The sequence below is a fragment of the Megalops cyprinoides genome, chromosome 6 (assembly GCF_013368585.1).
Source record: "Megalops cyprinoides isolate fMegCyp1 chromosome 6, fMegCyp1.pri, whole genome shotgun sequence".
Taxonomy (NCBI): Eukaryota; Metazoa; Chordata; class Actinopteri; order Elopiformes; family Megalopidae; genus Megalops; species Megalops cyprinoides.
In genome coordinates this window covers 31800506-31812982 of record NC_050588.1, presented here as the reverse complement: position 1 = coordinate 31812982, position 12477 = coordinate 31800506, and the positions used below count along the sequence as shown (strand labels likewise).

Below are 12477 nucleotides of genomic sequence, written 5' to 3'. Positions count from 1 at the left end.
TCAGTTTTGTTAAAAAAAAAACAAAAAAAAAAAAACCTCTGTGGCATGGTCTATGCCAACAGTGGAAAAACTTGAGAAACTAGTATCAGGTGACCAAAGATGGCGTAGTTTGACAGATTTAGGACAGTGGGCTGGAGGGGAGAGACCCGGGTTATTGATACCAATTTCATTCTGATAGAAACACCGAAATACATGCTCAGAAGAAGAGCCGGAGGAAGCTACTGTTACATAAACATACTGTGTTTTATGCTTTCTCCTTTTATGCAACCCTGCTTCGGATTTTGGTATCAATTTTCGGATGACTATCACGCAATTAATGACATACATTTTCATTAAGGCCCATGATGACTTTCGGTTCACTTGTAACAACATAAAGCATCCATAAAACAATTAATTATAATGCTAGATACGTTTACGGTAGAGAGTGAGATAATTCAAGATTACATACAAACAACAAAAATTGGCTCCAAGTTATGAAAAGTTTTTTTCGCAGTTGGTCATGAATTTCACTGACTCTGTCAGTTTATAAACAAACACACATCATGCAGACTAAAAGTAAATAACCATAAGCGTTTACCATAAAATTACACAGATGGCGCTAAACCACCAATTACCAGACCCGGAGATTAAATCCTGACCAGAAAATACTGAGAATGAAAAAGTCCTCCTGACCGTCTGCACTTAAATGAGATTGCTATTATTTACTCCGTAAATTCCCATATACATTCTTCCTGTCTTAGAATTGAAATACATGTTCATAAAAGTCGTATGATCGGTGAATCAGAGACCATATTGTGCTGACTCGGTCATCCGAATCACTGTCGGTGTAAAAACTAGGTTATCGTCTAGTTGACAAAGCAAATACCCGATGTGGCTAATACGTCCTTGTTAATATCATGTTCTAATATTTTACAGAGCATGTAGAACGTTACCTTTTTAATCCTACTTCTGTCATAAAGTTTGCAGTTTCCCAATATTGGCCTCAGATCATATCTTAACCAGAACACATATTCGCATTTTGGCAACCTGTGAATAGGCCTGAACCAATCATTTTCAGGCAGACTTAAATGTGGGCCTACACATCAATGGATAGGGTATGCGATAAGTCACTGTTGAGATTTACTCACTTTAAATTTCAAAAAGGTGATTAGGCGACGGTCTTACTCAAGAATGCTGTCAATTTTAACACCCACTCCCACTACTACTTCCACTGACAGCAATTATTTTATTCATATAACACTTCTCCCACGCTCAATACACAAGATAATGGAGCACGAAGGGTAAGAAATAACAAGAAAAATCAACAAAAACATTAGCACACCAAAGGAACGTAACTATTCATTGGCCTCGTTCCGTTTACACTAGTGTCTCCCTTTTTATATACCTCACTGAGTGAAGCCCAGCGAGGACCTGCTCTGGTCTTTAGTCTGAGTGGACAGACGGTGGACGCAGATCGATGAGGTTGATACATCCTCGTAATTATGATAATCAAAAATGTCTGCCCCCACATTGCGACTTTTTAAAATGATACCAGTGAGCAAGTCAGCTACATGTGTAAGGAGTAGGAGTAAAGAGAGTAATTCGTATAGCTAATTCTTTTGAGAACATCATGCTAACTAACAGCATTTTAGGTTAAATATATGATAGCTATATACTGATAAATATTGTTGTGCTTGTTAAAAGGAAAGCATTGTCATATCGATTGTCCGTGTATCGGTCTTGAATGGTCCTGTTTTCATTGGAAGGAGTATTTAAATGTTTACCCTACTGCTAAATATGGTGAACTCATAACTTCTCCAAATTCAAAAACAGTACGGAATCTAAAAGTGTGTTCAGTATTTTTTATTTAACAGGCCTGGCAAGAACATTGCAAGTGCCTAATGGCACCGTCCTCACAAACATGGCCGATGGTTATCTGACTCTTTGAAAACATGCGCCGTTAAGCGCTCGCGAGAGAGGCGGAATCACCGGGCCTGGGAGAGAGACTCGACGCGAGGTCAAAGTGCTCCGGTCTGTCGTCTTTCGGTGCAAAGATGGCGAATGTGGTGCTTGAGTTCAAGACATCTGCTGGAGACTCGGAGCCACAGAACCGCCCGATTCTTATCGTTGGCCAGCTGAGCAACCTTCAGCAAGTCACTTGGGCGCAAGTGAAGGGGAAATTGCAGCCAGTCATCAGCAAAGAGGTAGTCGATCTTAAGTTAAAAATGATAATAATTGAAAGGAGGTGAAAGTAGAGTTTACCCTACGCTTCAACTGCACTGCTTGTTAGCCGGAGTAGGTAGCCATCGTTTTATCTAGCGAGTTAGCTGGCAAAGCGGTGTGAATGCAAAATCAGAACGATTCGATTGACTACGGTTGGGTTCGATACCCTTGACATATCTCACCAGCTAGCGGACATAAGCGATGACGTTAGGTATAGCCGTTGTGGACTGCCTGGACATTGCACGGTGCTTTGGCGATAGGCATACATTAACTAATTCGCTAGCAAGTACCTACTGTGTGTTTGGCAAATGCTAAGTAGAGGTCAGTCTTCGTTTGATACTTTATAGATTAATTTTCAGCAATTAGCTGGGCTAGGTCACTTGCTGGTTAACCTAACCGTAAACACGAGTTCGGATTTTTAGCCCGCCTTAATCGTTTCTGGATACTGAAGTTTTTGTATTATGGTGGATAGGGAGTAAACACTCGCTTGTATGCGCAATAACCTTGCTATTAAAGAAGTCATTACCACCAGTCTCGTGCTGAGAGTTATAGCTAGCTCGCATGCAATGGTATGATCACTATTCAGCCAGTCATATCTAGCCTTTGCATGTCATCCAGCACTGTCAGATTTTCTGTGAAGTGCCGAGTCAGGTAAATCATGCGACGCTGGAATGCCCAGGAGTATCTGGCTGTGGCACATAAGTTTTGCAGGGCAAAAACTATTTTGGTAAACATTTTGGTTCATTGTGCAACGGTCATGTTCCTGTGTGCTTCTGAAGTAACATAGCTGTGCATTTTCACTGTGGTGTAATCTACACCACTCGGAGCCTTGAAAGAGTTACAGTAGCGTGCCTCTTTTTTCCAGCACAAGTTGGCACAGCTGAAATTGAGATGGGTTAATGGAGTTGTGGGAGACTGTCTTCTCTTTTCTGCTTATCATCATTTCAGTGGCATACTTTTTGCTAAGCAGCCTCCTGTCTACGTGAATCAGACTGTGGCAAAACATTAACAAGGAAAATCTGCTGATGCAGTGGTAGACTTTTGTAGCTCGGTTAAGAACAAAATGCAGCTGATCCTATTTGTTGCCCTTTGCACCTTGACTTAAATGTAGGCAAGGAAACGTTTCCACCTAGGCCCTAAAAGGCATTTTCACACAGCTTCGTTATTTGTATATTTGTGCTCTTACAGGAATTGTGTACGTTATTTCTTTGCGTTATACGTTATATATGTCACTGTGGCAAGTGAATCATTGGACATATTTGATTTTTTTCTTCCCCACCTGTTTTCATGCGTGCTTTTGTTTCAGACCTGGCAGGCGGCTCTCAGCGCCCTCAACCCAAACCCCACCGACAGTTGTCCCCTCTACCTGAGTCATGCCACGGTCGCAGCCCTGCCCTCCCGGGTCAGCCGGCACAACAGCCCCTCCTCCGCCCACTTCCTGACTCGTCTGGTCCGCACCTGCCTGCCAGGCGGGACGAGTCGCTGCATCCTGGTTAGTCTCTGCAGATCTCCACTTCCCCTCCGAGCTCCACCCCCTTCCTGTTGGATCACACTTTGTTCTTTCCTCTCTTCCATGTGAATGTGTGATTACATATCACACATTCACAGAGAGCATAGTGGTAAGGAGCAGGACTCGTAGCCAAAAAGGTTACTGGTTTGATTCCCGATGGGGAACTGCTGTGCACCTTTTGGCAATGTACTTATCCCATAGTTGCCGCAGTAAGTGTCCAGCTGTATAAATGGATAACATGTAAAAATTGAAACCTGTGTAAGTCACTCTGGATGCTAAAACCCAATAATGTAATGTAATTCACACATAGAATGCTGTGAAGCCTTACACACAGTAGAATTTTCTTTAGCCTGTTTGTACAGGATTAAGTTTGTTTTTAAATGTCATATTCAAATTTATGTATGTTAAACCAAAAAAACGTCTGGATTTCTCTGATGCGCTGCTCTTACACTCAGAGGGGCATGGTGCACAGCACTGAGAGCTGTATGTCTGTCTGTGTGTGTGTGTAGATGGTGTGCGAGCAGTCAGAAATGTTTGCCTCAGGCTGTGCCATCGCCAGGGCCTTCCCTCTTTTCTCCCGCCGGTCCGTTGCCTCCCGCAGGACAGATAAGAAATTGGTAACGGTGGAATTCATCACAGTGGGCCAGGACAACGGACCCCTGGACCACACAACCTTGGAGGTACTGTCCACTGCATCCCCCGTCTCTGAGTAATTTGCCTGCTCTTTGTTTCAGCGTTTGTTGTGTTAAGTAGTCACATTATTGATCTGCTTCTTCTGCATTGCTTGTGGTAATACAGATATCTGTCTATTTATGAACTGTGCCTTAATGATAAATTTTGGTTGCATCATCAGGAAACAAAGGAATGCCTCTCACTATAAGTAACTGATTATGACCGCAGTGACATGAAATGTGGGGCAAACAATAATTACAGTAATGAGACACTAATTGAACTCCATATAGTTTGCGCAGAAATCAGTCCCTGTTGTCGAACATTCCATAGGCGGGGCATCTCATAGGGGATACAGGAAGTGCACAAGAAAGAAGAAAGTGCACAGCTTTTTTTGATGTTGGGGCTCAGATGTTTATCTAAAATGTCCATAGTTGTCACTGAAAACAGGCCCTAGGCTCCTCATGGAGAGAGAACATAACACTGTTTGCAAATACAAAGGAGCAACAAAAAAAAAAAATCAGTTGGCTGCCTAGCTGGCTTACTGTCTGGTGGATATTTGGACTTTATTCCCATTGAGCTGCCAAAAGTTGAACTAACTTCAAAGATGACATTGTAACATTGTGTTTTGTTTTTTGTTGTACATGTAAGCAATATCTTTGGAATTGATGCAGTGAGCTGAATTAGCTTGATGACTGCCAATAATATAGATGCCTTTTATTTTATTGCAGAAGAATTGCCATTTGCCATTAACGAACATTAGATTATTTGACTCTAAACAATGCACTGTGCAGTGATCCTCGGCCATGTTAGTTTACTATAGCGTTTAATCTGTTCATTGGGTGACTAACCTGAGTCTTTTTTTTTTTGACTGTAGAATATTTTCTCAGGCAGCTAGAAAGTAAGCCCAGTGTTCACAAATAAAATAACATATTTTTTTAAAAGCAGTGTTTTGTGCCAAAGGCAGCCACGGCTAAAATAAGAAATACCAGTGTCTGATTGATGTCTGTGGCTGTTGCGTGTCTGGTCCCCTCCAGTGCCTGTCCAATGCAGCAGATGGGGTGAGACTGGCAGCACGGATTGTGGACACGCCCTGCAACGAGATGAACACCGACCACTTCCTGGAGGTGAGTTAGACCTTCAGCAAGTTGCCGAGGGGTTGAAACATTTCTGGGAGTTTTTAAGCAAATGTTCAGAAACCTGCAACGGTATGGGGAAATGCAGTCTTCCAAAGGACGTGTGTGATCTTGAAACTATCTGAATGTGCCTGTTTGTAGGAAATCAAGGCCGTGGGGATGGAGCTAGGCATCACTCCCACTATCATTCGTGGAGAGGAGCTCAAACAGAGGGGCTTTGGAGGTACTCCTGACCTTCTCTTCCTGTTGGTGTAACCATGTTAGTCTCTGAAAACTGCAATCGTGATGCCTTATTTAGTCACGTGAATCAACTGGAATAGCCACTTCCCCCATTCTAAAGCAAAAGCTGCCCTGCTTTGGCACTTTCATAAGTCTAAAAGTCATCTTATGTGCTGGGGGGGGGGCTGTGTGTGGCGTTTGTGTCAGGGCATGTGACTGTGTGTAAGAGCACGTGTGCGAGTCTGCATCAGCGGGCATAGTGTGTCAGTGCATGTATAGGTAAAAATTATTAAAAATTGTCTAGATTTTTAGTCCTTGCATTGCCTTTTGAAATGTAACATAATGGATGGTGTTTTGAAACCTTGCAGACTCATAACCCGTTATATTTTTCATTATTTTTTTAAAGAAGACTGTTGTTGATGGCTGGGTTATGTGTCTCCTCAGGGATCTATGGGGTGGGGAAGGCTGCTGAACACCCTCCTGCTCTGGCTGTACTCAGTCACACACCAGAGGGGGCCACTCAGACCATCGCGTGGGTGGGCAAGGGCATTGTGTACGACACAGGTGGCCTCAGCATCAAAGGCAAGGTAAGTCACTGCCGTGCCCAGGCGGAACAAAGGCAGCGGCCAGTCTACTAGCAGGAGAGTGCTTAAGATCACTAAACCCTCTCCTGCATGCACTGATGAAACATGCTCGGGGGGGGGGATCAGTGTAGTGTAGTTGACCTCTTTTTGGGTGAAAGCCATGTCCAAAAGTGGAAATTTTTATGTAATTTTGTGTTTTGTGGTTAATTGATTACCCATCAGTACAGAGTTGTGTACACAGTACCATTCTTTTTGCAAACCCTGGCAACTTACAATACATAAGGCCTTAAGTATCGTGCATACATTTGTACACTGCACAAGAGCGTTAATCCAAGGGCAGGAAGAAGTTAAATCAAGGTGTTCCTGTGTGCATTAGTGGTTGTTTTCAGAGGTGTGATTGGTGATGGCCTTGTTTCTGCCCACTCAGACCACCATGCCAGGGATGAAGAGAGACTGTGGAGGGGCTGCAGCCATTCTTGGAGCTTTCAGAGCTGCTGTCAAACAGGTGAGATCTGCCACTGTGCGTCCCTATAAGCTCTTCCAGAACTTTCTTAATGAGAGAGATAAGTTCAGTAAACAAACTGAATGATCTGCGCCTGTTTTTTTTTCAGGGCTTCAAGGATAACCTCCATGCCATCTTCTGCCTGGCTGAGAATGCTGTGGGACCCACTGCCACAAGGCCTGATGACATCCACACCCTCTATTCTGGAAAGTGAGTGTCTCCAATGTGGCATTGAAATACATGGTATAAGTGAACCTGTGGCTAAATGACCAGGCCTGGAAGGCAATTACCAGAGGCTGAACATCTAAGCAAGCACTATGTTATGTGCATGTATGGTGATGACTAGCTCAGCTGCTGGTGGCAGTGACATTAGCTAACTATGTCATCTTCTCCTGCTGGGGCAGTGTTCCCAAGTTATACATACTCTAGATGTGACCAGCACAGATGGACAGCAATTTAGCCAAAAGTAACTGCTACATATTTGAACCAAAGAGCTAGCTATTGCTGGAGGGGGAAAGTGAAAATGCTGAATTCACCTGTATTCGAAAATGACAAATGACTCAACTGTGTAGGTGATGTTTTTGGTCATCGGTGGCACATCAAACACTTGAATATATGGCCCCACTAATCCAACCGCCTGTCTTATTTTTGTATAGCCACCTGTCAAACTCCAGTAAAAAGCATGTGTGTGTGTGTGTATGGCATGTGCATGTGCGTAGTGCTTGCTGAGGACTGCTTTGTCATTTAGGTTCTGCAAATCACCTTCCAGACCTGGTCTTTTTAGCCATATTACAACACAACTGGGAATCTGGTCAGGGTAGGGCCACGTAAACAAGCATAACAGGAAGTGGGAAAATGTCAGCGTGTGCAATTGTGAAAACAATGCAAAAAGTGATGATTGATCAGAATTGCTGGCAACGTGAAGCTGTGATTAAGGCTCTGGGTGTGGGCGTTACAACAGTTTTCAGGTTGGCTCGTTGTCTGCTTTGGTGTGAAGCTAGAAGAATGTATAATGGGCTTTATGTTACGGCTAGGTTTTGCACAAACATGCGTAGCAGGTGCAGTTTGTGGTTTGGAGTGTCTCAGGTACAGAACCTTCCGGTAGTTCGAGTTGGCATAACTATAACCGCAACTGAGTGAATAACTTCACTGTTATTGAGCACCGCGTTGCAGGAGTTGCCTGCACTGTCGTTGTCAAGCATTGTCAGAGCAGTACACTTATCTAGTTTTTTGGGGGCTAGCTAAATGGAAACAAATATGCTCCGGTCGCTATTCGAAAAGTATACTTGTCCCATCCCCTGACAGCCCATCCAGTTGTCACAAAACTAGTTTATGGACTCAGAAATGTTTTGTATCTCGAGCTTTCTTGCTGAAATGTTGCTGGCTTCCTCTTTAAGGACGGTGGAAATCAATAACACTGATGCAGAGGGCAGGCTGGTGCTGTCAGATGGAGTGGTCTATGCAAGCAAGGATCTGGCTGCAGACATTATTCTGGACATGGCCACCCTGACAGGAGCTCAGGTACGTGCAGGGTCCCCGAGAGTGACACTGCTGGGGCTATTGAACCACAGACCATCAGACAATATCGCTAATCATGTTAGACCAGGTGCAAATATTAATTTTAACAACCAGTATATCCTCTTAAGAGCCCTCAGGTCACGTGTCAGTATACCATTTATTAGACTAAATATATGCACAGAGTACAGGGTTAGCCCAGTATCCTTGATCTGGATATATGTTTGTATCTGCAGAAGAGCATGACAATAATATTACCATAATAATGACATAGATGGATGGGCTGTGAAATTGGTGTCTCGCAAGTCACCAGTGAGGATTGTTAATGCAAATGATGCATGCCTAAAATTATCTGGAGGAGCATATCAGACTGCCCTTCTCCTGTACACCGTGGCTGTGATTGCGATTGCACTGTAAGGGGAGTTTTTCTGAGCAGAGCTTGAACAGCCACATGTTTTCACCGTGCTCTCAGGGGATCTCCACAGGGAAGTACCACGCTGCTGTGATGACCAACAGCGAGCAGTGGGAGGCGGCATGCGTGCGCGCCGGGCGCAACAGCGGCGACCTGGCTCACCCCTTGGTCTACTGCCCCGAGCTGCACTTCAGCGAGTTCACCTCCGCCGTGGCAGACATGAAGAACTCTGTGGCCGTAAGTGTCCGGGCCTCGTCCATCTGAAGCACCTTCCTGTCCACGTACGCGCTTTCCTGTACAACGTTGTGCTTGAATTGAACACCACATTGGAATAGGTGCAATCAATCACATTCATTTTTGGTCCAGATTTAAATATTGGGGTAGTCCCTGATTTTGACACATTATGAGGCAAGTCATTCCATAATTTCAGGGCTGTGCTGAAAAAAGCCCTGCTGCCTGTTGTACCTTTTGAATCTTGGAGATGAGCAGGAAGCCAGCTGCTTGAGACTCTTAGAGTCTAGCAGGAACATGTGGAGTAATGAGCTTGCTCAATTAAAAGGATGTAGCCCATTTAGTGCTTTAGTGCAAAGAGCAAAACTTTGAAGCCTGTTCAGTATGTCATGGGAAGCCAATGAAGAGAGGCTAGGACATTATATAACATGTTGTTGTATAATTTGAGTTTTGTGTTAGTTGATATCCTTGTAGTAGCATTTGGATTAATCGGAGTAGTAAAAATACAGTCTGGGCTGTCAGACAGGGTTTCAGGAAACAAGAGCATGTACGAGTTCATTCATTGTCCTTTAAATAAGAACTCCATACCTCAAAATGTAAAAATGTCAGATGATGATCATGTGTCAGTTGAAACTGCCCCAGGCCAGCAAGAGATCAGGTTTCCATTAAGATTCTTATCTGAACGAGAATAGAGGTCTTCCTGTTTGAGGTACATCGAACTTGATATGCAAATGATTTTATGGTATTTATTGTATTAGTCATATGAATATTCCTCTACGTTACCTGTATTTTTTCAATTGTGCCATGGCTAATACACTGTATTTACACACTACTTGTAAGAGGCTTCCTGTACTGTTTGTTTGCTTGGCACAAAATGGACAAATTCAGACCTTTTTTTATTTTAGGAGCTGTTTCTATTACTTTATGCAAGGTTTACAAAGAAGTGGAAGCGGTTAAATGAATCCGTGACCTAAGGCATGAGCCAGACCTTATCATTACATCATCACAGTGCTTTATGACAAATCACTCCTGTCACATACCCATCTTTTCCCTGTAGTAACGTAAAATGTTCTGTTATGCTTAGTTTAGCCTCTTCTGTAACATTAGTCAGGGATAAGGCCTTGGTGGAGTAATCGTATACTCTATATATCTATTTACTTTACTATCAACCAGGACCGCGAGAACGCTCAGAGCTCCTGTGCTGGCCTTTTTATCGGCTCACACCTAGGGTTTGACTGGCCTGGGGTCTGGGTGCATGTGGACATTGCTTCCCCTGTCCACGCTGTGAGTATTGCCACCTGAAAAAACCTACTGCACGCACACTCTGAACCGGATAAATGCACATATATTAGCTGTACAATGAACTGCTTCTGCCCACTTGCCCTTATACTGATAGGTCTTCTGTGGCAGATATGCACCACATAACCTTAGATAGCATCACAATGGAATGTTACAGACTGTTGTGCCTGTAACACGCAACCAATTTGTAAATGGTAAAAATGACTTTATTGCTGTGATGAATTTACTAGACCAGACTTCACGGTTTACATAAATAAGACTTCTATGATCTTAGTGTGAATTCATTTTCCTCTAATATACCTCTCATGCAACTTCAGTTCCTCTTGTGTGGGCATCTCTGTCTTGTTATTAATGTGCAGATTATTATATAATCCCGTTTTAGGACCCATTAATGCTGGGGCAGTGCTTCCCTTGTACTCAGTTCTGGTTTTGTTGGATGACATAGGTAATCAACCGGAAGTGAGCTTGCTGCCTGTCTTGTTGCCCCCTCTGCAGGGAGAGCGTGCCACCGGGTTTGGCGTGGCCCTACTGCTAGCCTTGTTTGGCCAGGCCTCTGAGGACCCCATGCTCAACATGGTGTCCCCCTTGGGTGCTGCCGATTCCTCGCCTGGAGATCAGCAGATGGAACGTGACTGCAAGAGGAGGAGATTGGTGTAGCCCCCCCCCCCACCCTCTCCGACCTTCACCACTACTTCCACCAAACACCTTCCTGCAGTCCTCCACTGTGTGCTAGCGGGCACTGATCTCTCGTAAACAAAAGCATTTCCATGTCTAGATTCCAATCTTCAAAGAGAAGCCGATTAGCTCAATCAATTTACCAAACTCCTGACATGAATAGATGTTTTTCTTTTGCAGTCTTTTACTAATGTCTTTGTATGATATTTTGTTTGTCATCATCGCTGTGCTGAAAATGTCCTGTGTGGGCAGGTGGGCGGGATTGACCGATGTTAAAGGATCTAACAGCATGCTGTACACCTGTGAAGGGATTTGCCCCCTTTAGGACAGGGATAGAAAAATATGTCTTTGTCTTTTATCACTTCAAGTCTTCAAAAACGTATCATAAATGTTTTGTTAATGCTTAAAACTACAAGATGTCTCAAGGTTAGACAGAGAATGAAACACTGATTGAAATGTAATCCCATCTATGCAAAGGGATACTGGAAGGCTGCGAACTAAAGTAAGCTTTCATGTTTTACTCTCATCTTAAATATCTCTTGCCATGACATAACAGTTCAGAGAAATTTGGCTTTGTTCAGATGATCTTGTAAACATTTCTTTTTGGTTAAAAATATACTCTGATGCCAAATTCTGGAGAGGTGGAAAATGACTTATGATGATCGATAAAGCTGGACCTTGGTAATAAAGATGTAAGAAAATTGTCTGTCTTGTTTTATTTACTCACAGCATATATTAACTCTTCATTGAACATAGGCCTTGTGGCATTTTTACCTCTGTAGAAATATCCACTGAAACGTTTTTTAGAACTTCTCATCGGGTGGCAAGTGTTGCCACTATAATGGTATACATAGTTGTCTGTGTACCTACACATATATAAAAAAAAATTACAAAATTAAATATACTTGGCACAAAACCTGAATGGAGTGTTTTGTTTGTGTGTGTGTGTGTGTGTGTGTGTGATGAAGAAAGACTAAAAGAGGATTGGAAGGTTAGTGATTTGAACATTGACATGCAGTAACCCCGCATACGACCTATGCAAATTGCCCTCTTTCGAAGTAATTTTCACGGTAATGTAACTCGATGCTCAGATTTTACTTGGCTTGAACCTTGCGTTTGGTGTCTGTAACATCATCTTTCTTTTGCGTGATTTTGCACCGGCATCAGATTACTATGAAAAATTCCTTTAATCAGTCTTTAAAGCAGTACTTAGGATTTACAGGTGTGCATTGATGCTATATTTTTAAAGTGAAACCATTTTGCCAGCCATGCTATTTAGCTATGACTTAGCATAATTGTTGTATTTCATTCTAATATGTTATGAATTAAATCCATTCAACTCATCATATCGGTCAATTAGTTGAAGTGGCATGGTCAGTAATCCCGGTATAGGATGGCTTCTGAGTGACCCTCCGCAGGAGCGCCGAAGGCGGAGCTCTGTCCGTGCAACGCGTTGTGCTGACGGGAATCCGTGGGTGTATAAATACCATGAAAAAGCCTAGCAGTAGTCATATGACCGTGAA

General features: G+C 43.1%; 1 protein-coding gene across 1 annotated transcript; it reads left to right on the top strand.

Annotated features, from left to right (window-relative positions):
- The first annotated feature begins 2003 nt into the window (after nt 1–2003).
- Nucleotides 2004–10941, top strand: npepl1 (aminopeptidase like 1). The gene is made up of 12 exons (XM_036531664.1): nt 2004–2183; nt 3509–3694; nt 4222–4392; nt 5419–5508; nt 5659–5740; nt 6181–6323; nt 6748–6825; nt 6932–7032; nt 8220–8343; nt 8810–8986; nt 10154–10264; nt 10775–10941. Exons 1-12 carry the CDS (start codon nt 2034–2036, stop codon nt 10934–10936), a joined length of 1575 nt encoding a protein of 524 aa, XP_036387557.1. The 5' UTR covers nt 2004–2033; the 3' UTR covers nt 10937–10941.
- Nucleotides 10942–12477: the final 1536 nt, after the last annotated feature.

Coding starts and splice junctions, on each gene's coding strand:
- npepl1 (XM_036531664.1), top strand. CDS start 2,034: ATGGCGAATGTGGTGCTTGAGTTCAAGACATCTGCTGGAGACTCGGAG. Junction 6,324..6,747: donor GCCTCAGCATCAAAGGCAAG/GTAAGTCACTGC, acceptor CTGCCCACTCAG/ACCACCATGCCAGGGATGAA. Junction 10,265..10,774: donor TTGCTTCCCCTGTCCACGCT/GTGAGTATTGCC, acceptor CCCCCTCTGCAG/GGAGAGCGTGCCACCGGGTT.